A 24,230-nucleotide genomic window follows, 5' to 3' on the forward strand; every position below is an offset into this window, starting at 1 on the left:
TCCATCAGTCAGAAACACATTTAAAAGGCTGACTGGCTAAACTGATGCAGCAGATTTCAATTTATGAATGGATATATTTGGTCATAAACCAAAGTATTGATGAATAAAAATGTTGGCCTGATGATGGTGCCAGATGGTAAATTGGAGGATCACCAAAGTGCTTACAATTCCTCCTGTGGGAGACATGAATGTGTTTACCAAATCTCATGGAAATGCATCCACTCGTTATTGAAACATTTCACTCAAAACCACAAATACCAACCTCATGGTTGCGCAATCGAAAAAGAAAAGTTAATGATACACTTTTTAACTCCCCAAATATGCAAATTGACCAGTTCAAAGAGAGTAGGAGAATGGTGAAGATAGAGTGACTAAGGGCTTAGTGTGTGACTGCATGTATGTGGAAATATTACAGAAGTATTTCTATAAAGCCGTTTGGTTTTTTGTCAGTTGTGTAGAAGTTGTCAGGTGAAGAAATCATTGAGATATAATATAGTATTCCTATAATGTTTGGAACAGTGTTCTTTCTGCCCACGGCTGTCACGCAGTAAGTCTCCTGAGCCAGTTAGGTATGAAATTAAGTTTGGTTAATAACTTTCTTTATCATTAAATTGAGTACACTATAAGCGTGTGATAGCCTTGAACTTTTATCGCAGTTTACAAGATCCAGCAGCCTCAAGACCAATCCACACGCATCAACCTGAGCGCCCGAACAAGGCCTCAGGGAAACACTGTGCCATCTTTTGAAAAATGCTCACGTCCGTCCTACAGCCTCAGATCACTTTCTCGGTTTTATTTATTCATGAGAAATGATCATTTGACGTTAAATCCACCACAGATTATTATATTCTGTGTGAATAAACACTGAAAAAGAGTGGACAGGGTTTGATGTCCACTCTTTCCATAAAGGTTTAAATTGCAGTCCTGCTGGTCCTGACCAGTCCTGATCTGGCAAATGTACAGAAGGAAGTGCTAATCTACACCATCACCAGTTGCATATCAAGCTACTAGCAAACACTTTAATTCAGATATTGAAAACAGAAATTTTATGCAAAATCTTGTAAATGAAGGTGTTTTGTTTGTGGTTAAAAGCTACTTTGTGTGTCTGTGTCACCACTTTGCTGTCTATTGTGACGCAAGGTGTGCTTTTGCACCTACAACCAAATCCTATAGTGATGTCACGGTGTACTGACCACACCCTAAGTACACTTCTGCATCACTGCAACAAGCCGAGACCTTCAACCAATGGTCGTTGGCAATCATTAGAAAAGAAATATGGATTATTCAAGTGTCAACGGATTTGTTACAGCTCCTGATTGGAGTACAAACCTTACAAGGTAAAAAGCACAAACATCGGACAAATACAGTTCTAGGAGCAATATGAGGTCTCTATCAAAGTGTAAAATGTGCATTTGAAAACGACTTTTTATTATTTTTGGAAAGCATTTTGGTTGAACCCCTGACCTAACTTAAAGTCCTGCATCCAAACCTACGCCATTGCATGTCAACATTGATAAATTCACTTGAGCAAACTTTATTTATCAACCGTGCAACATGGCTTTTACATCCGTCAAGAAGAAAAAAGCAAAGAAGAGAATTAATATCCTAAAGCTGTGATTCACTGACAATATGAACCCAATTTGAAATCCTTCTGAGAAAAGATTCAGTCGGTCTACCTGTCTTTCTCTCCATCACGCTGCCCGTCCGTTGACATTTCTCAACAGTTTTACAGTCCAGCAGTGACTCCTGCTGGTCACGAGCAGTACTGCGCACCAATCTTCACAGTCAACACTGAATGTGCTAACGCATGCCTTAAAACACACAAACATGCTAAACAGCACACATAGAACACATCTAACAGTCCCTCTCACACACACACACATATACATACACACGTACACAGTACCTCCCTCTGATAACATGCAGTGTACACACACACACACACACTGACTCAGGACACAGTGTATTATTCTTGTTCCTGAGTAAAGAACAGGAGGTTATTGGGATTCTGCTCGTGCCTCCTCTCAATCCAGCTGCAGCTTCGCTCTCTCCTCGTCCCGTTCTCTCATTCTCTTGTTTTCTTTCAGGTCTCTCTTTCAGTCTTCTTCTTTCTCTGGTCCTCTCACATTTCTGTCTATTGATCACTCAACTCTCTCCTGCTCTTATCTTTCGTCCCCTCACCTTTTGTACCGATCTCTTTTTCTGGCCTTTTGCCACCTTCTTCACAGATGTTACTTGCTGGACTGATTACATCTGTTGTAACTGCTTTGTTCAGTGACTACAGGGTTTGGTTGTCATTCCCATTGACGCTTACCCCATTTCTCCATGTTTTTCTTTTAGTTTGTCCTTAAATTAAATGCAGTTTAGAAGTAAAAAACAGTAGGTACACCTGTTTTTACGCTCATTTTTAATTTGTGCATTAAAAAAGGGTATACGTAACCACAACACAATTCATTCAAGTCCAGACAGGGACCCTGTCATACACTTTAAGAAGTCAAACAAGTCATTATTCAGTTTGCACTCTCTAATTGGAAAATTGCACATTCATTTGAATCCCATCAGTCGGGAAATAAGGAAAATATCATATTTCCTGTCCACAACAGGACCCATAAACACAGACGGGGCCAACTTTTTTCCAGCTGACCAGCTTGTTAACATCTACGCACCGACCAATATTTCTTGGCTGCTCAGTCGAATAGGAAATGAAATGACTTCCTGTGACTTATTGATTGTGTAGCTCACAGTCTAAAAACACAGCTGCGCTTTCGCCATTTCCTTTCTGTCTTTCTGCTGTCTTAAAGTCCGCCACATTTCTTCTTCCTTGTTTTTTCTGTGTCCGTGCATCAGAAGGAACAGCTCGCCCTTACGTGTGCCTGTTCTGTTTCCTGGCATCAACAGCCTAATCTCACTCCAAAAGGATAGCCCAGTGACAGACAGGCGACATTTAGAAATCCCATCCTCAGTGATTGGACCATTGCTCAGCGACCACATTCCACGAAGTAAAAAGCGGATTCAGCCGTGGCTTTAAAAAGGTGCAGCCATCCTGAGTGTTGCAGCCATCTAAGGTATAAGTGTCTGCCTCGCCCACTCTGTGAGACAGAAACTGGACACTGTCTCGCACCAAACAGGCAACACTAGATATCACGTCTAATATCCCTCATGTCTAGATCTATTTATATATACTTACAAGTTTCTGCTTAATAAGCAGAAACCACAGCTAAATGTTGAAGCAAATGCTGAGGTTCTTTAAGGTCCTCCTCTACTGCACGCTGGCTCCACTTCACAGGAAAACCTCTACTTATTGCCACGACATTGTTATGTCTTTAAGGTGACGTAGAGTATTAAGAAGGGAGGTGTCATTTCATGCGTTCAGGGTTCTAGAAGTAAAGATCAATCATCAATCGGCTTCTCCGTAAACAGTGTTGGCCGATTGACACGGTTAGAGCACTGCCACGGTTGCAATGGACACGAAGAAGAACCAGCAGTAGAAACATTTAGTATCTGAGTTAGAAAATATCTTATTTTTGATTAAAAATAAATAAATAAAAGGTAGAAGCCTTAACTACAACCCCCAAGGTGCATTTGGATACAAAACATAAATCCTACAATTCGGGTGTGTGCAAGGGCACGCAGAAGCTGCAGCGTAGGCTTTGTAGAAAAGAAATGCAGGTGAAATCAACTCACTTTTAGAGCAGAGGTCAGTTTTTTGGATGAATTTGGCATCGCTGCCTCTGTCTTTCTTGTTTTGTTCTGTTTTGTTTTCTGCAAAAAACAAACCGTTTCGTGTTTACTGCGGCTCTGATTGGCGCCTCGTACTGGCTCCTTCTTCATACAGTAGCGACGGTAATTGAGGCTCATGGGCATAGAGCTATAAAAGCTACAGCCATAAATAAGATAAACCTGCAGTATTGTCTATCCAGGAGTCGTCGGTCCTGTGTTTCTGTGGTGGGTATGTTATTAAGAGAACACTTTGAAATGGGAACCGTATGGATGATCACAGACGTTGATTTTCTTACAATCGTCTTCACAGTTGAAGATCCTAAAGCCTCAGACTTCACCTTTACCTTAAGGGGAACTTATCTTCTCTTCCTCTTGTCCAATCTTCACCCATCTCTTCGCCTGTTTCTCTTCCCCACTGTTGTTCATCTATCTCCTCCTCACATCATTGTCATGTCTCCCTGTCCCCCAACTACCTTGTTACATCAACGTACACCCCATAACTGTCTCTCGTCCTCGTCCATCACATTATGTCTGCATCATTTTTATTTCCTCCACCACTCCAAAGCAAAATGTTGTGCTGCAGGCAGGAAAGTATTGCACAGAGCTGCTGAACATGGTTAATGTGTCCTAGTTCTCTCTCTCTCCCTCTCTCTCTCTCTCTCTCTCTCTCTCTCTCTCTCTCTCTCTCTCTCTCTCTCTCTCTCTTTCTGGCTATTTCACACCTGACTGCCTCTTCCTGCCCGCCAACACAGTGCTACACAAAAGTCATTAATTAGAAGGAGAGGGAAATCATATTCTCTCTCCAGTAACAAAAATGCAGCGGGTCCAAGACTGAGGTACAAACAATATGCATGAGTTAATATCTACTGTGCTGCCTGCACCCGTTTAACAAGGCATTAAACTGGGATATTTTTATTTGTCATGTTACGTAAAACCAAAAGCACCAAAACAGCTTAAGCACATCGTCATTTCCAGCATATTTATGTTTCCCACCAGCTGTTAAGAACCCGCCCCGTACACATTAACATAACGTATTGAGCTGGAAATGGAAATGGGTTTCTTTCTATTTTATTTTAAATGATTATGATTATTTTGTTATTGATTTGCTGTTCTGAAATGTTACCAGGACATAAAGGTTATTGCTTTCAAGTCTCAATTCATGTGAGGTCTTCAGGAAGTCAAGTCTCAGCGCACTCAAATCACTTCAATGGGACTTAAGGCGGTCTAGAGTTCTGTTCTGTAAAATCTAAATATACAGCATATTATGGGTGGGTAAATGGGTCGATTTTCAAAGTGTGTATTAGACCATCCCTTATCAGCAGTATATTAACTTTAGCAATGCACATTCACCCTTTTTCTTTTACTTTATACACCTCCTGCTCCGTTCACTCTCCTTTACCTCAGGGTTTTTTGCCCATTCTCCCTTTCTCCTATTTGTGTCTCCATATTTGATCTATTTTGCTCTTCTGTCCTTCTCTCTCTCTCTCTCTCCGTTTCCCTGCGGCTTCAGTGTGAAAGAGATTTTCTTTTGTCCAGTTCACTTCATAACTGCTTTGACAAGTCCCATATTGACTGCGCTTGCAGATTAGAATTGATTCCACTCTGCACTGTATGTTCCTTTCTGTTTGGTTCTGCCCGGTATGATGAGTACTTTTCAGTGTCCATTCATCAATACCACGTTTTGTGTATTTTGCCCCTTAGGAACAAATGATTGTGTCACACTGTATGACCACAGGGGAAAAGAAAGAAAGAAAAGCAAAGAATAAGAGTTAGGATTAGTAAGGTTTATTGTGTTTTCTGATTGTTTTTTCAGAGACTAAGACCTCCCCCATACCGTCCTCCAATGCACCACAAAAGGCTGAACCTCCAGTGGGCAGAGCTGCAAGACTCCTCACATTTGTCTCCCCTTTGCTGTTAGGAATGCTGCTGCTTTTCATGTGGTGAGCAAACACACACACACACACACACACACACACACACACACACACACACACACACACGTCTTGTAATGAGTCTACAAACCCCTCAACTTTGAATTCATTAACTCAGTCATTCAGTCACATATTGGCAAGTCGATGCATATCTATTGATGTCAGGAGCTCGTTTAATAGAACGAGAGCAACAACGATTAAGTTTGTTTTATGACCCAGCGGGGTGTTTTTCTTCATATTTTTCTGCCGAGCCCCTGAAGGGATTGAGGTAAAATTCAATGCAAGGCTGTCCCATTTCATTAATTTCACAGGTTTTAATGAATCATGCTGTAATGGCACATCTCCTGTCGATGATGTAGATGTTAAACAATGAATGTTGAAATGCTGAATGTCACGGCTCACAGAAACGCACACTGTAATGGTTGTTGCACCCTATCTGATCCGAAAAAAAGAAACACTGCCAAACAGCACTCATATCATAACACTTTATCCAAATAACATTCAACTTGGCTGCATCTCTAGCTGAACACCTGCAGCTCATTTTAACCACTGGAGGAGAAATTTCTTGGTCATTCTATCGTACACTCTACTCCAGCGAGTCCAGTTTAGTTTAGATAACTGTTTAAGGCCCCAAAAAATGAAATGTTCGAACACAAAGTCAGGCTTCAAGTCATGCGTTTGTGTCTGGACCAATCAGTACTTAGATGTGTGCGAGACGAGTGTTCGTTCTAAACAACAATGGTGGTTCCTGATGAGGTTAGCGTGGATGCTGCAATAGCATCAGTTATATCTGAACTGGAGAGTATTTCTTCATTGAAAGAAGAACAACCGCGAAGGCCTTTCCCGTCTCGCTTCAGTAAGAGTTTGATTGACAGATGGTTCATCCAACCACCTGCCATGTATCTTTTGACACTTCCTGCCCTTTTCCAAACAGTTTCCAATGACGGCCTCTCAGTTGGTTCTGTGCAACAAACCATCTGGCGCGTCGGTTTACCTTGAGATGGCCCTTGGTTTGAAATTGTTGCTTTTACTTTGCTAAAAAGTTAATGACTGACTGATAGAAAGATTATCTACAGCCAGACATATACAACCAGTACTAACTACTAACTAATAAATGGCAAATCACAAGGGATACGCCTAAAACAAGATCGACAAAGTAGATGATTCCATTGTTTGTTGAGTTGCAGCTTGTGATGCCAAATGTGTGCTTTTGTCTGTTTCTTTCCAGATGTAAATGTCTTATTGCTGAAGAGAGTAGGAGGAAGAAGAGGAGGAGGAGGAGGCTGGTCTTTTTTCTATTTTGCACATGTTTCCAGGATACAGTGCATTGATCATTTCTGTCCATCACGCAGTTACTCACCGATATTACTTAGACATGAAACTAGATGATGATAATGCCATTCAGCATTTTTGATAAATGGAGACAAAGAAATTCTTCAGAGGAGCTTTTGAAAGCGGCTCCATCATCAACAACAACAACAACAACAGCACCAACAGGAGCCGCACCAACCACAACAACAACTACAGCAGTGATATCAGCATAAACAGTCTTATATTACCCCCTTGTGGCTTTGGTTGGCCACAGCAGACTTTGTTTGGCAGACAACAGTTTGGTTTGGGAATCTCCTCTTCAGATCAAGAAAATCGACTCTTCAGATGACAACAAAGAAAATCTCCCCATTACCTTTTTGTCCTTTTTTTATTTTTTATTGATGATGAATTCATTTTCACTTTCTTCTGAAATTGCAGCACCGTACGGACGAACACACACACATATATATAGTGTGTTTGTGTGTATAGTAACCGTAGCAGTCCCCATACAGCTAAATCATCATGCCAAAGACTCAACTCACCCCCCAAACAAAATGGTTCCCAAACGATTCACTGAGCATCCTGAAGCCCGTGTCTGCCTTCGTCGTGGGTTGAAAACCCCAGAAAGTTATATATATATATATATATATATATATATATATATGTGTGTGTGTGTGTGTGTGGGTGTGTGTGTGTGTGTGTGTGTGCGCACAACACCACATTGATGCCAACTCAAACAGTACAAAAATGAAGCTTGGGACGAGTCCGAGGGAACCTGAAGCTCCCATTTGTGTAAACCTGCCATTTATCAAAGAAGCCAGACAAATACTCAATCAGACTCTGAATCTGCCAACGACTGAATCAAACTGACGGAGCGAGTTGTTTTGTTCGATACGAGGACTAACGCTGAAGAATCCAGTCGCGGTAGTCTGGCTTATTTACACGATTAGCTTTACACTCTGCTTTCAACGACTGGCAAAGAGGACCTGGTTTGTGAAATAAATACATAAGTGGATTTGAGACTGAACAGTTCTTTGCCCGCCCGTTTGTTTTGGCTCGACGACGACGAAGAAGTTGGTTATTGAAACATCGACACGATCTATGTTGGTTTTCAGTTCTGCTCTGTGATTTTAAATAAAATAACACAGAACAGTTTGCTCCCCGAATTCTGACGCCTTTACAAACATGAAACAAAATGTCTTTTTGCAGTTTACATTTCAATAGCCAATATCACCAGTTAATATTATGTTATTCAAAGGAATATTGATGTGTTTTATTGTATTTTTTTATCTTATGGACAAATAATACAAACACACATATAGGATTTTAGTTTTTTTCTTTCAGACATTAATAATGGCTTAATTCTCCTTGCTCATATTTTGTAAACTATGATATGTAACTTTAACATTGAACAAAAAGTTTATTATTTAATAATAATAATAATAATAATGTATGTATTAGCAGTAGAATGTCGTAACCTGTACCTGGGGTCTTTTTTATAGATGTATATACAATGACAGGTTTCAACCATTAAATGTGACCATTTCACAATGAATGATGACACAATGGCCTCATATTCATTTCGTCCTTGTGAGCTGACACAGTGAGAACACATTACATCACCGTTATTCTTCCTGCTCTGACCAGGTGATGCTGATTAAGAGGTGTCAATGCAAAAGAGGAATTCTTTTTTCTAAACTGTCATGAAGACTCACTTTTCAATGGAATACCAGTGATGATGCACTACTTACATCAGGACTCTGCAATAGACAAGTCTGCTTCCTTTCTAGTTTTCCAAACCAATACTTGTGGCCTCGCAGAGAATGTTTTTTCTCACTTTGACTTGATGGTAAAAGTACATTTACAGATTCAGATGAGATATATTGGTGCTGTTTGCAGATATGATGCATCAGTCTCTCTTCACTCACATTGTTTTAGAGACATTGTTATACTATATCATATTTTATTATATTGCATGTCACACACAGATGCTAACTGGGGAAGGCACTGATTTGAGCAACTTAAACTGCTTTTATAAGAGGATGTGTTAAAGCTCGTTTCCCACTCAATGAAAAGCTCTACGCTAACAATGACTTGCTAGTTTAGTGTGTTTGCATGCTAGTATTTGCTTATTAGCACTACAGCTGAGGCTGCTGGAAATGCAATTAGTTTTGCTAGTATGCAAGTATTGGGCAAGTCAAAATGTGGACCTTAATATCGCGTTAGAGGTAAAGTCACAGGGTCAGTCCAATCACAATTCATCCTCCTGGGAACATGAATGTCTCTATCAAGTTACATGGCAATCCAGCAAGATAGATATTTCAATTATGACCTAAGAATGTCAACAAGCTGGTGTGGCTATAGAGAATACGTAAGAGGATCACCAAAGTCTGCAGGTTTCATCATCTGGGGGCCATGCATATCTGAATTGATCAGACTGACATGACCATCCTTGGAGCCATGCCTCTAGCATGTCTAAGAATGAAATGAGTTCAAAAACAGACACCTGTTTGATCCGTCTGTTCGTGTTTCTTGTCCATTGTTGTTCCAAAAGTGAATTTAACAAAATAGAAAGACATAAAGTAACTTCATCAATGGAACAGAAATTCTGAGCAACTAAAAAAGGAACAAACACAAGGACTTGAATCACTTTGTTGAACCCATTATGCAGCTCATTGTTCTGGTTCTCAGGTGTACAGAGAGAGTTGCTTGAAGAGATTAAAAACCATCTTCAAGCGAAGTATTGTTAGTCATACACACTGACAAATACAAGGAGAAGGTGACAGCAGTATGAGGGTTATTTTTTGTTCTTTACTTTTGCAGAACCCATGTTTGTGTCCCAAAAACAGATGTGTATACCTCTTGGAAATGTAATGATATTTCCCTAACCTTAAAGTAGCCCTATAATTTATCTTTATTATGACTTGGGTCATACTTTTGTAGCTTTGGCTGTCATTTCTAGCGGTTATAACACATGGACTGTTATGGCAGTAATTCTACCAAATACGTTTTGGCCGAAGTGGGGCTTCATTTCAAACTTGGATGATCGTCTAACAGCTTGTGTTTCCTACCCTATCTGACATCATGGTAAGTTAACTTTCTCAGATAAATACAACATCCACATTCAGATGGATAAATTCAACAGCAAAATAAGAACAAAGGAGGATTTGGTTGGTCAAAACTCTCCTCTTGACCTTTAGATCTCACTCTGTGTCTCCCTCTCTCTTTAATCTGTCTCGCTGTCTCTCTTGCCTCTCTCAAGCTCTCTTTCTTTCAGTATTCTGACAAGTTCTGGCAGGCCGACGTGCAGACAGAGGACAAATCAATACACCATCTAACAGCTGTCAGCTGAGTCCTCTTTGTGTGTGCGTGCAGATACGAGAGTGTCTCTGCTGCCGTGGGTATTGCATTCATTAGTCTTTCCTTCCTCTCCCTCTTCCCTTGCTTATACTGGCCCGACCTTTTTTGTGTGTCGATGAGAACCCAATTAATATTTACAATGGATGCAGTGCATGAAGTGAAGAATGAGGGTAAAGGTGACCACCACCGAGACATCAGACTGGTGAGGACTTAGTCTTATGTTGTCCTTGTTGTTCTTCATGTTGAAAACAGTCGGAGTAAATGGCATTAAACTGATATTTCTACCTGACTTTAATTAAATGCAATTGAAATGTTCAGCCATGCGCCCTTTGACCACGATGTGATCCACATTAACCTCTACGCGCGCGCGCGTGCGTGCGTGCGTGCGTGCGTGCGTGTGGATATTGCATCCACAGACTGTCAGTTCAACAGCCTCGCTCTGCTCTAATGACTAGCTTGACCTTTCACTGATAACTGGAAGAATGACACGATCTCTCCTTCCCTCTCAATTCTGCCCTGGCTCTCGCCTCTTTAAACACTCAACTGGCTGCCTCCCTATCTTTGCTCCAAGACTTATCTTATCTCTCTGTTTTACAATTCCTGTCTGTTTGTCACACAGTGTTTTAACTCCCTTTTCCTGCTACTTATTTACAGTACCGAATCACACTCTTTTCTTACACATTTTTCTTCATCTTCTTGTAATTTGTCCTTATTCTTGTTATTAATTTACCCAGTTTTGTAGCCATATATATACATATACATTTAATGATGTTAACATTTCCTCACTGGCCACTTCATGAGATACACCTGTAAAATCTCTCTGTACAATCCAATACAACAGCTCTGCCATCAATCTACCTTTAGAAAGATGCTGACGATCAGTTTCGATGGACACTGTCAAAGTTTTCATTTAACTGTTAATGTTCATTATTGAGGTTGTAGTTTGCACTGGTGTTGAACTGGACTTAAATGCAGCTTAATTAGACTCTAAGATAACTACCTTTTTTAGAACTTTGAACGGCCAAATTCAAAACTTTGTTACTTAAATTTATTTGTTTCATTTATTCATTTTTTTATTTAAAAATGTCACACCTTTGGAGAAAAGTGAAAAAGAAGTAAACGTCCTCCATGTGGCCACTGGAGAGCAGCAGAGACCAGCTCTTTCACTGTGCGCTGTCTATGGTGCTGAAACATCCCAACGCGGTCTCTACCTCTGTTCTCGCTTGCTTCTCTCCATGGTGCTGAATTATCGGTATAAAACTCTGATTTCATCACTCCTCTGCCCTCATGTGACTTGCAAACTAATGAAGTCCATCATCATGATGGACGGTCCAGCGCCTTTGCTGTGTGCAGAATAATTGGGTGGAGCAGAACACCAGTATGTCTCAATGCATTAGTAACCATGTGTTAGTGAACACTTACGTGTGAAAGAACAAGCAAACCAAAAATGTTATTCTCCTCTTTTACTCTGGCGATTGTTCCAACAGTTGCTTGTCAGGCGTAAACACAACAGAACACACTTGTTGTCACTGACGTCTGTGAAGGACTTGAGTTGTGAGTCAGTGCTACGAAATGACAGTTTGTGTCCTAAGTCATGTTCACCACAAATACTGCTGGAACATCCAGGATGTTTCTCACTGCGGATATGGCAGCCTCATTATCCAAACTGTAGTGCTTCTCGTGATTGCATTGATCGTGTCACTCTCTTCAGGAACTGACCAAATTGCCATACATACAAGCTCGGTGAGTCAGCAGAGATGTCTTTTAAATTACAAAGCAACTGTTAACACTGTCACTCCATTCAAGACACAGAAATGGAAAGAAAAAAAAAAAAAAATCAGAAAATGTTGAACTCATTTCTCAAAAATAGAGAAAAAGCAAATCACAGATTGAATTTGAATTCTGATTGACTATTATAATTAGGAAAAAAAAGAGAGCCGGGCTCATCAGATGCATCAGGGTTAAAGATATAATCATGGATCCTTAGTAGAGACATTATTAAAATTGGATTTTACATGACTGGTGAAATGTAAATTTATTGCATGCCAAATTTCCTCCTTTGAACTGACACACGAACCCTCCACTCAGTGCCTAATTCGTAATACGGGAACCTATATTTTGTTCCAGTTAGGGTTCAATATTGGTATTATTCTGCCTGTCATATTCATATAATATGAATACTATCTTAACATAACCAAAAGCAGCATTATTTGTAAGACAACCTGTTGGTCTGGTTTATATAGTGTGCCGCTCATCATTAGTCTCAAGCCCATTTTGGATCCTAAATATTCTAACAATAGTTTGAATGCTTAACAGCATTCCAACAACTAAGACTACACTGCCAGAGGTTCATTGATGAACACCGTCTTTTTTACTGGTCAGTCTTTGACTTTATTTTTAGAAATGGAGAGCTTGTGGTGAGCCAACTAATTAATTATTACACATGTACTTTAAGCCTCCAGTAAAAAGTATATAACTTGCACAGGATTGACTATATACTGAAAAAAGTGTCGTACAACTCTATTCTGCAAAAACCCATCATCATATCTGCTCATTTGCAACCAAAGCTGGATAAGGCCAAGCAACATAGAGTGAACACAGTGAATGAAACTGTCACTGCTACAGCAGAGAGAAATCCGATCAAGGCTGTCACAGAAGAGAGCTAACCTTTAGTGGCTGCAGTGTCTCTGAGCACCACTAGAGGGCGAAAGATACCACAGAATGAAAACAAATGAAGGACTTGTGAAGTGAATGACACTGTCTGCAGCCTGGCTCTCTTCTTACACGTGTAACAATAATTCTCAATTCACGATAGTTTACACTGTTTACAATGCTCTTACTAATACTGCGACAACTACTACTGCTGCTGCTAATATAGTATTACTACTACTGCTACTACTACTTCTACTACAACTTTTGCTGTTGCTACTATTACTACTACTGATACTGCTATTACTGCTACCATCAATATTATTACTACCACTACTGCTATTACTTATACGACAACTGCTACTACTACTACTGCTATTCATGCTACTAAAAGTAGTAATACTACTACAGCTATTAGTACGACTGCTACTAGTACTACTACTGCTACTTCTTCTACTGCCATTACCATTACTTGTAATTCGCATTAATCGCATAATTTGCGATTAATTTCAGTTTTCAGCATTCCAACGCATTTTCAGCAGGAAATGCTTTTTCTAGTTTGTCTTAATAATGTTTAATCCAAGTCCAGGTCCCAGTACCAGTCAGGGCCTGTAATGCCATAGAAGCAAAACCACTGTAGAAATATGTGATTAAATATATTAGACAATGAAATGTTAGACTAAATACTGAATAGGCTTAAAATTGAAATGTAAATATTTAATTTAAGATTGATTGAATTTGCAAAAGACATTTTAATTATTTGCAGTGTTATGCAGTGTCCCCCAAAGATAGGAATGGTTTGTAACCCAACCCATACCCAACCTATATTTTAATTACATTTCGGTTGGATTCTTAAAATAAAACAGAAGTAGGTGTGATATACCACCAAATAAACACACATAAACTGTGTTTTCCTTCTCTTTTTTCAACGGAGGCTTTTTTAAAGAAAAGAAAAAAGACATGTTGGACATGGATTTCATTTCCACTGTGTTTTTCACAAAACATATTCGTGTTACATGAAATAACTTCGAAATAAAACCACTTAATGTACTGGGAACAAAGATCCTCCTCAAAGACGGAAGGACATTCTTCTGGCGATATCCAGCTGTTCCACCCATGACCTGTGGGTGGAAGCAAAGCGCCGCCGACCATCAGCACTGTACTACCGGAAACCACCACAGAAGAAGTGACAAACCTGTCGATCGGCAAACAAACCCAGGGCTATGGGGTGAGTAACGTTATCGTTATATTGATCTACCAGTTCGTCAGAACTGACTTAAAATAACACTTAAATTAGACAAATATACAATTGAATTCCATGTTTAGCTTGAAAACAAAGCGTGTCATATTGTGAAATTCACTGCAGTTATAGCAGAGCTAATCGTGACAGCTGCTGTCCGCCTACACAAAGCGCATCATATCATGTCACTGTTAGCCAGTTAGCTCCTAATTAGCTCTCATTGTCAATGATGTTATCTTAGCTTGGTAAGAGTAGGTTATCTAACATGTCTCCCTTTTAGAACGACGGCCTCACGTTAACTTGTCAATGCCGGCCGGACGAAGATAAATGACGTTCACCACTGTTAGCCTTGCAGACATGCAGCAGAATTAACTACAGTAACGTTAGCTGGTAGCTAGCTAATTAAACATTCATGTTCATGGGCACGTTTGAAAAGGTTAAATGTTCAAAGCAGGAGACTCGTGTCATACCAGCAGTCGATAACGATGATGTAAATGGCCTACATTTCATTCAATTGCGTGAGAGACAGAGATCTATTTTTACGTTATAAAGGAACCTTTTATAAATGTGATCCCACAGTATTATGGTTTTTATCATAGTGGAGGGTGAAGCCCCACCTTCAAGTCATTCATGCTCAATACGTGGTTGTATTTAAAGTGGCAATATATAGAGAACACATTCATTATTATAATACTAAAACCACTCACACTGGAACGTTTCATATCATCTGTATTACCCAATGTGCACTGTAATGTATGTTTGTATTTATTGCCTTTATTTGTGAGAATCTAGATTTGATTATATTTTCTATTCTTGACGCATAGTGGCAAACTGGATAATCCAAACCTCATGGGAGGTGTATTTATTGAATGATAACAAAACAATCAGTATTTATTTCTCAAAATGAGGACAAGTTTTACCAGCAGGTACTGTAGTAGATCCAAACAGAACATGGTACAGAGGTACACTTCTTCAGTGTTTTTTTGGGAATGTCAGGTTATATGAGTGCTTTGGGTTTACACATCAGCCCAAAGCCAGACTCTACTCTTCTTCTCCTCTTTTCATTAATCCCTCTCCTTCCTTCCTCCTCCAGTCTACCTGACTGTTGCTGACCTTCAGCAGCGATTGGCCCCCACAGCCATCTGTCAACATGCAAGGATTCTACTCCAAGCTGGACTCCTCCCCCTCCTCATCCCCGTTATTGGGGGCGGGCCTCGGGGGAGAAGGTGCCCCTGTACCTCTCAGTCTGGCCGTGGAGACTGAAAAGGCACAGGCTCTCCTACAGACATTCAGCTCCGCCTCCCTGCTGGCGTCGGCAGGACTCGGTATGTTCTGCGTGGTGGCGGACCACGCCCTCCAGCTGTCCGTCATCCAGAACCACCTGTGGCTGCGCGCCGCCTTGGACAACGCCACGCACGGATTGGTGGGGCTGTGGTCGTGGGCCGTTGTTATTGGACTGAGGAAAAAGAGTGACCTGTATGAGGTGCTGCTTGCCGGTCTTCTGGCGTCAATCATAGACCTGGACCATTTCTACATGGCTGGATCCCTGTCACTCAAGGTAGGATTTGATAGAAATGTACTGAACATGACAAAGTGCGTAACTAATTCATATCGATCACGGAGAATGGCAAAGTCCACTTTTCTTCTTCTTCTTTAAAAAAAAAAAATAGATTCAAAATAAAAACACTCTTCCCCCTTTTCTTCCAGGCTGCCGTCTCGCTCCCTCGGCGTCCTCCTCTCCACTGCTCCTCTCTCATCCCGGTCCTCTGTCTCTCGCTCCGCTTCCTCATGTGGATCGGACGCCTCAAAGACGCTTGGTGCTCCTTGCCGTGGATGCTTTTCATTTCCATGGCCACGCACCACGTCCGCGACGCCGTGCGCCACGGCCTGTGGGTGTGTCCGTTCGGCAACACGGCACCGCTCCCCTACTGGCTGTACATCAGCACCACGGCGACGCTCCCTCACCTGTGTTCGGTGCTCATGTATTTGACAGGAACCAGGGACGTGATCTCCACCAAACACGGCGTGGCCATTGATGTTTAGAAGTCACCGATCTGGTACGGTTCTTCTCTGGGCAGAAATATTGCGAGACCAGAAACTAAGAATCTGATTTGTTTTTCAAGCCACAAGGATGAAGAAACCGTCACTATATGATGTTGGAAAACAAACAAAACTTACCATTTTGTTTTCCATGGATTGAGAAATCTGTAAAATAGTTATTAGCTGTGGAAATGTATAAGAATCTTGTTCACTTGTATCTGGAGAAGGATGCTCATCTCTAATTAATTAATCTTAAGTGTAATGGAGCGACCCTTTAAAGCTTTGACATATCGTTTTGCAGAGGCTCCTCTGCTCATCTACCCAAACCCCGATAAAGGGACCGCAGACTTTGTGTCATTCCTTGGCCCCTGAACTCTTAACCAGTCATCACCTGAACTATCAACTGTCTGTCTACGTCCTCAGAAGGAACACTCAAGGAAAAGCCCACCAAAGGTCATCCACTATCTGTAAGACACTGACTCTCACCCTCAGCGTGTACAACAGTATATTATCACTGTTATTCCACTGTGCTTTTACAAGTGCTGATCTGTAGTGAAGTGTAATGTATTGTACGTTTATTATAGAGTGAGTCCAGCATTAATCACCACAGAACACAAGTTATCTGTCAGCTGTCACCACTCTGCCACGTCAACATACTCTCATGTTGCTGCTTGGATGAGCCTTATTTTTGAGATTATTTTGCAAATCAGAAGTTTCAGTGCCAGAATTATGGATCACGAGTCGTTGCCTGTATAACCTGCTGGTAGTTCCAATTTATTTAAAATGTGTTTTTTTGCATTGACATTGTTGCATTTATCTGTAAAAACATCCTTATTCCACAAGTTGTGTACACTGTGCATGAATCACCCTGGGATGGTTGACGAGTTGTGTTCCCACTGTACTAATGACAGAGAACTGCTTTTATTTTATTACAATGTCAAACAGGAAATTATCTTTTCTAATATTTGACAATTTGTTTTAGTTGTTGCAGCAAGATGGAAGTATGAAATGACCGTGTGAGAGGTGATTGGCGTCCCACATGTTCTCTCTATTCTACATCAAACACTAAAGGATCAGGGACCTGGAGAGATGCGGCAACGTTTCAAGCATTCAAGGAATTCATTTTTTTCAATCGTGTCTAATGCTTGTAAAATCTTCATATAACGTATTAATATACAATGTAGTCTAATTGCTGCATTAACATGCTGTATATTTGTCTACTGCAGGTTTTGTGGTGTTAGTTATTTAATGAAATGATTGATACAGTACTTATTGAAGTTCCTCATCTCACATGAGTAATATTATTCACGATGACAGAACATGTAGAGGTAGGAAGTCATCCCACTGTTTTAGATGTAGACGGATCACACGTGCATTCCTCAACACTGTTGTATTATTTATTATGTTAATGTTGGCACAGTGCATTTAATGGGTTTTAGGAAGTGGTAGTTATTTTAATATAATTGCTTTAAATATAAAAGGGATGGTGTGCTCATCAAGAGGTTTCTGCATCTATCTTTTTGGATTGGGACATGTTTAGTTTAGCATTTATGACATATTCACAGTATTCTCAAATAGCCATAATCAAATATTTGAATATCCATTTAAGTTTTTTAAAATTTATTTTTGTATCTGTTTTCTTGTGGAGCTGCTGGTGATTGTAAGGTTGTAATGGTATAAATATGACTGTGGTACTAAGCAACAGTCAGTGGCAAAAATATATCAGTGAATGAAGTTACAATACTGCCATCATGTGGAGGTTGTCCAGATGACATACATACATGATTAGTGTCCCATATATATCTATATATATCTATATATCTATATCTATATATATATATCTATATATATATATATATAGATATATCTATATCTATATATATCTATCTATATATCTATCTATCTATATCTATATATATATATCTATATCTATCTATCCATATATATATCTATATATATACATATCCATATACACATATATACACATACACATACACACATACACACACACACACATACATACACACATACATATACACACACATATATATACACACACATATATACACACACATATATACACACACATATATACACACACATATATACACACACACATATATACACACATATATACACACATATATATACACACACATATATACACACACACATACACACACACATATACACACACATATATACACACATATATACACATTTATATATATACACATTTATATATATACACATTTATATATATACACATTTATATATATACACACACATATATATATATACACACACATATATATATACACACATATATATACACACACACGCGTACACACACACATACACATATACACACACACACATATATACACACACACAAATATATATATATATCAAACCAAAACTAAAGAAGACTGTCAAAAAAACAAACGGGATGAAACAAACAAAGATTTATTTGCAGCTCTGACATCGGAAACATTAAACGCATCACAGGTCATTTCATTCTTATTGTGTCAAACATGCTGCTGTTGCAACAAACCCAACAAACCCACTCACAGGCATCGATAGACAGTGAAAACTGAAGAAACGTGTATAAACCGCAGGCATCCGTGACAATTCACACACACACACACACACACACACACACACACACACACACACACACACACACACACACACACACACACACACACACACACACACACACACACACACACACACACACACACACACACACAGAGGATTTCCAAAAATAAAAGCTCTTAGAGGTACTTGGATTGATTCGTTGTTTTGATATATCGAGCACAAAAACATCAGAACTTCTGGTCTCTTTTGCCTCTGCTTTGTAATCTATAATGCATGAATATTTAGGAGCTCATAAACTTTACAGAGGATCAGACAGAAGAGTTAATAACAGGCACAACATGACTCTTCAAACTGTGTAAACTTTCAAAGTGAATTCAAAAAGGACCAAAGACCATGTAAAATGTATGGAAGAGATGCTCTCTGGAAAAACATGATTGAAGACAGAGAAAATGAATGTCAGATATAAACCAGTGGCACAACTGAATACTGAATGTAAGAAGATAATCTGAAGAGCAACACAAGAACAAAAGTTTAGATATAAGCTGACAAATTGGTTTGGAAGATTGTCACAATAAAAGGCATCGTCCATCTGGAGGTGAGGTGCACGGGGAATTTGGACTTCAATCCTCAAATAGTAAGAACACCACCAAACAAAATGTCTTGCCATTGTTGATGCGTTTCAGGAATTCATTGTGTCCTTGCTCTATTTTTGAAGTTTTCCGGTAGATCTCAAGGAATAATAATTTTAGCGTTTCATTAATAAAATACTTGCCAGTCATATTGATAAATAAGGCTGCATTGTATTTATGTAAGAGGCATTTCTCTTTAAGTCATGATTTAAACTGTTTAACCATACCTTTACCAAAAACATGGGCACTTTTCAAAAAAACAGAGTAACAATGACAACCTTGATGACTGGTAATCAATACTTGGTAAGCTTTAAGACATTTAAAGACATGTATGACATTTAAAAGCTGCACGAATCTAATGTGTACGGCAACAACTGATTGTGTGATGTGAAAGGTGGCACTCATACTGAGCATATAGTGAGAATGATTCCTCATGATACAAAGACTTTTAGCCTCTTTTAACTCATTGTTTTGGTTTTATGGCACATTTAGTGTATGCTTCAGTACTTAGGAATTGAAGGAGACCAAAACTAATTTAAAAGGAGTGAAAATTGCAATAAGATTCATAATAAGCACTCAAACTTTACTCCAACGGGATGAAATTGTTTCGCAACTCTGGAAAGTGATAATATGTTGTGTTCTGAGCTTGTTCCACTGCACCAAAGTTGCCAAAACAGTTGTCAAAACCACTTGCTTCACTGTGACATGACTTGCTTCACTAGTTGGAGTAAAGAAAACAAACAAAATAAACCTAAAGAGGATGTCAAGAGCATTCCACCATGTTGCTTCTATAAGTGTTTAGAAATACGTAACCTGTACATTACAATTACACGACTTACGACCAAAACAAAAAAGGTAAAATCTACAGATTAGAACAAAAACAGTTAGCAAGTTGACTGACAAACAAACCAAAATGATAGAAACACAGTATTTATTGGGAACTTTAACTCAATTATGGATTGGGATCGTTACAATGTGAGCAAGCTCCTTTTGTAGACAGCAAATTCATATTTTGACAAACTGAAAATCAAACAGCGGCGAGCGTTTCGTATGGCACTGAGATCAGCTGCTGGCAGGCGACTTTGTTAGGCTTTCAAACGAAAACCCAACACAAAATAAAAACACAGTTTTCTATTTGTGAAGGCAGTTTTTCCTCTGACTGAACAGCAGAATGAGGTTCCGCTCTGGTGAAAACAAACGCTTGTTTGTCATGTTTCCTTTTTTAAAATTTGGCACACTGGTAGAATAAACATAGGTGACGGTGAGGTGAAACCAAAGCTCCATGATTCTTTAACCTAAGATTGTTTTTTTGGGGGGGATCCAGCGAGTACAATGCTAAAAATGTACTGATAAAAAGGGATTTAATCAAATATTAAAATTCAACAACTTATAATCTTTAAAAAGGACCACAACAGTGTTTTACCATTAATAGGCCACACTCACAGTATACGTAACATTACTTTTGACCCATCGGGTAGCCCCTGGTTGTAGTACAATTTGAAAACCAACCTGCAGTAATCCTACTATCATGCAGCTGCTAGCTGGGACTGCTATGTAAACCCTCCCCTCAGCGCAGTGAAGGATACAAATAAGGATTTAGCTGCCAACAGGCGGCAATGATCATTTCCCTCGTTTCTGGTGCACTTCAACTTGGCTCAAAATCTTTCATGAAGTAAGGCAGAGCAAGGTGTTACTCGATATAATGAATACTGTCGAGTTGCACTTAAAACAAAGAGATCATCTCAGGCAATTTTTTTGACATTTAAATGATTCTTTCTTTGTAAATTTAGATCAAAATGGGGTCTAAAGACGGATGTTTTTTTTGCTGTGCACAAGCATAGCGTCATGGTACAAAACATTTTAGTTACGATATGCCATGCCTTCTTAAGGTTTTCTGCACAGCAGCGGTTATATGGTCTGTTATGCAATGGAAAAACAAAGTGTTCAGCAACACTCAACAGAAATTGGTCCACAGTAACGTCAATTGTTGAGCCCAAAAAGTATTAAACAACTTCTACTGTACTTCTTCAAGAGTTTCTAAGTGTATTTTCTTCATGTCAGACACATTTTGTTGATCAATTTGTATTTTTTTGGAGTTAATAACACAACCGAGCTTAAGAGCACTAAAGCAACGAAGAAACAAATTACAAATATGAACGCAGTTGAGATCATATCCTCTTGGTGCGAAGGATGTAACAAAAATATGGCAACAGAAATAATAATCTATGTTTTATATTTAATACATATAAATAGTTGGTCACTTTGTATTCTTACAACATTGGTCATGTATGTGGCCTTAAAGCGATATTTCACTTTGTCTGATTTTCTGTTGTAAAGAGGTGAGAGGTCATAATGAAAAAATCAGCTGCCCTGAGAAGCTGACCTCACCTGAATGGCATACTGATGCTAATAAGATATAATCATCCTCTCCACTCATAAGTTAATTTAACCTTTTTATTCAATGTGTTTATTTGTACTTGCATATTGTTTGTTCTGTAAAAAGCCAGTATAATTTTTCGGCTTTCGATTAAAATGATTTCATGTTCTATAAGTGTTAGCAAATAAAGGGGACATTGCTTCGCCAGAGTAGCTGATTTTTGTTGCCGATTTATCTCAAACCCCCACAGGGATCAAAGTCTGTTCCGCCCACAGTGGAATAACGCTTTAAAAGCCAAGGCAGTAGATCAGTTTGGAACAATATCCCGGTCTAGGACACTATGAATGATATACACATATGTAGGCTTCTTTTTCTCTCCACTTCACGTGTGTCATGCTGTACCCATATTAGTCAATATGGTATACTATCTGCAAATCATAATCAGCCAAGTCTGGCAAAAACTCAACGGCCACAGCAATCTAGATAGCTAAAGCTAGCCTGGATAACAAGGTGTTGGTGTTTTGGCGAGAATGGCATTTTGAATTCATGTCCGTGAAACAGTGTGACTCTGAAACAATCAGCTGCTTTTGTTAATAAAGGCGCTACGCTCGTCGCCACCGCTAACACTGCTAAGCACTATGTTAGCTAGTTTGTGGCTAGCTAGCTACATAAGCTGCTAATTACTTGTGCAAACAGGAAGTCCGTAACAGTTAGCAGAGATTGTCATATCAACATTTATTCCAAGGTTGTTTTTCTAAAATGAGGGTCAACATTAATATTCAATACATAATAATCATTAACAAGTGGCCATGAACAATCTACTCTGACCAGTCTGGTTACGAAATATAAAATATCCCACAGAGGCTATTTCACCTCCTCTGCTGTGTTCCGGGGGTATCTCTATGTTGTATTTAACGTTTCTAATATAAAGTTTAATATTTATCTGCACAACTCATTGTGGATTAAGCTGGCATTACAGTAAAGTTAGCTTTAGAAGCCACCAAGCTGGCATTGGCTTAACAAACTAAACAAGCAATAAGCCGTGAACAGCACCTCTCACTCAAGTGTCAAACACCTCCACCATGACACCCTGGCCAAGATATTAAACACGAGTTAGTGCAAGTTTTACCAAACAGACAAGGCAAACAAAACTGCTTGGAACACTGAAGAAATATCTTATGCCGTTAATACGGGTACAGCATAGAAAAACTGTGTGAAGTAGACAAAAAAAACATACTGGTCATACAGCTGCTCGCTCTGATCCAGGAGGGAACGTTTCAGGAGAGGACCATGACTGAGGCTGATTTACACAGACACACAGCCTTAAGCTCTTTATGCCCCAGATCAGACAGCCGAGGCACATTATGTGTCTTAAAGTGATGAAACTGTCCCCTCCTGTTTTAATTTCCTCCTAAACAGAGCTCAAAGGCAGACAGGCTGAGACTTGTATTACCTTGAATATCCACCAGAGGGAGACAAGCTTGTTTCACTGCCCTCTGGCAGACAGTTTGGAAGAAGAAAGACAATACAGCAGGCAAGAGAAGGAAAAGAGGCGCATATGGTGGTTAACGATTTGTTTTAGAGAGAAGAGGGTGAACAGGGGATAGATGAAGAACCATGCAATCAAAGATGACAGGAGGAGAAGGTAAAAGAAGTAGGGAATGTGGCGAGTAGAAAGGACAGACGATAGAAGCGCTGACTGGTCATTTTCTTCTCGATCTAGCATGCACATTTCTTCTCATTGGGCTGCGCTTCGCCGAGCTTTGTGGCCCCGTTGCCATTGGCTGGCTCGGCAGGCGGTTTGTCGACGCACTGCTCCATCCTCTTCATGACCAGGTCCAACAGAGTTATCACCGCCTTGTCCACCTCCGCTCCAGTCGCTGCACTCGTCTCAAAGTACGGGATCCTGTGGGCAACAAGAACAGGAGTATTTGTTTAAAAGATGGGGTATTTTTTGGACCATTTCCCAATTATTCCCATCAGTTTTTTAATTGGTTTCATTTAATTTCCATTGAAATCATCTTGGATAGACTTGGAAATCCATGCATAGTCCATAAGAGACAGCAACAAGGGACATTTATTGTTTTGTCAAAGCTTCATAGTTATCTCTGGTCGTGAACTCATCCTGAGTGCTCCTCCATATATTTGCCAAATTCAGCCATTGGTGTATTAATCGGATTATGCAGTTTAGCAATTAGTCTGCATAGATTTCAAAAATCAACATTTCTTATGCTGAATGAACCTCAGGAGGCTTTGTAGGGACTTGCTGGAGGGGGTTGTTCTTTCACAACATAACATTTCACACAAGGTTAAACAAACTCGCAGGACAAGAAAGCAAAAACTTGATGAAACTTTGGTGGATTCTGCATTAC

At 39.6% G+C, this 24,230-nt stretch overlaps 3 protein-coding genes across 5 annotated transcripts in view; 2 read left to right on the forward strand and 1 right to left on the reverse strand.

Annotated features, from left to right (window-relative positions):
- The window catches only part of cntfr (ciliary neurotrophic factor receptor), a 197,991-nt gene extending 189,481 nt beyond the window's left edge, over positions 1-8,510 (forward strand). For both annotated transcript variants that reach the window (XM_079289292.1, XM_079289293.1), the window contains 2 exons: positions 5,534-5,660; positions 6,880-8,510. In XM_079289292.1, the coding sequence (XP_079145418.1) occupies positions 5,534-5,660; position 6,880 (128 nt within the window). In that variant the 3' untranslated portion in view covers positions 6,881-8,510. The remainder of the gene's footprint in view (positions 1-5,533; positions 5,661-6,879) is intronic.
- A 5,668-nt stretch (positions 8,511-14,178) lies between these two features.
- tmem267 (transmembrane protein 267) lies at positions 14,179-17,820 on the forward strand. Its single transcript, XM_079289294.1, has 3 exons — positions 14,179-14,199; positions 15,305-15,769; positions 15,919-17,820. Exons 2-3 carry the CDS (start codon positions 15,362-15,364, stop codon positions 16,252-16,254), a joined length of 744 nt encoding a protein of 247 aa, XP_079145420.1. The 5' UTR covers positions 14,179-14,199; positions 15,305-15,361; the 3' UTR covers positions 16,255-17,820.
- A 999-nt stretch (positions 17,821-18,819) lies between these two features.
- Positions 18,820-24,230, reverse strand: part of LOC306792230 (ras-related protein Rab-27B-like) — a 36,826-nt gene continuing 31,415 nt past the window's right edge. For both annotated transcript variants that reach the window (XM_079289295.1, XM_079289296.1), the window contains exon 6: positions 18,820-23,764. In XM_079289295.1, coding sequence (XP_079145421.1) covers positions 23,578-23,764 — 187 coding nt within the window. In that variant the 3' untranslated portion in view covers positions 18,820-23,577. The remainder of the gene's footprint in view (positions 23,765-24,230) is intronic.

The sequence above is a fragment of the Melanostigma gelatinosum genome (assembly GCF_949748355.1).
Source record: "Melanostigma gelatinosum genome assembly, chromosome: 18".
NCBI classification, from domain to species: domain Eukaryota; kingdom Metazoa; phylum Chordata; class Actinopteri; order Perciformes; family Zoarcidae; genus Melanostigma; species Melanostigma gelatinosum.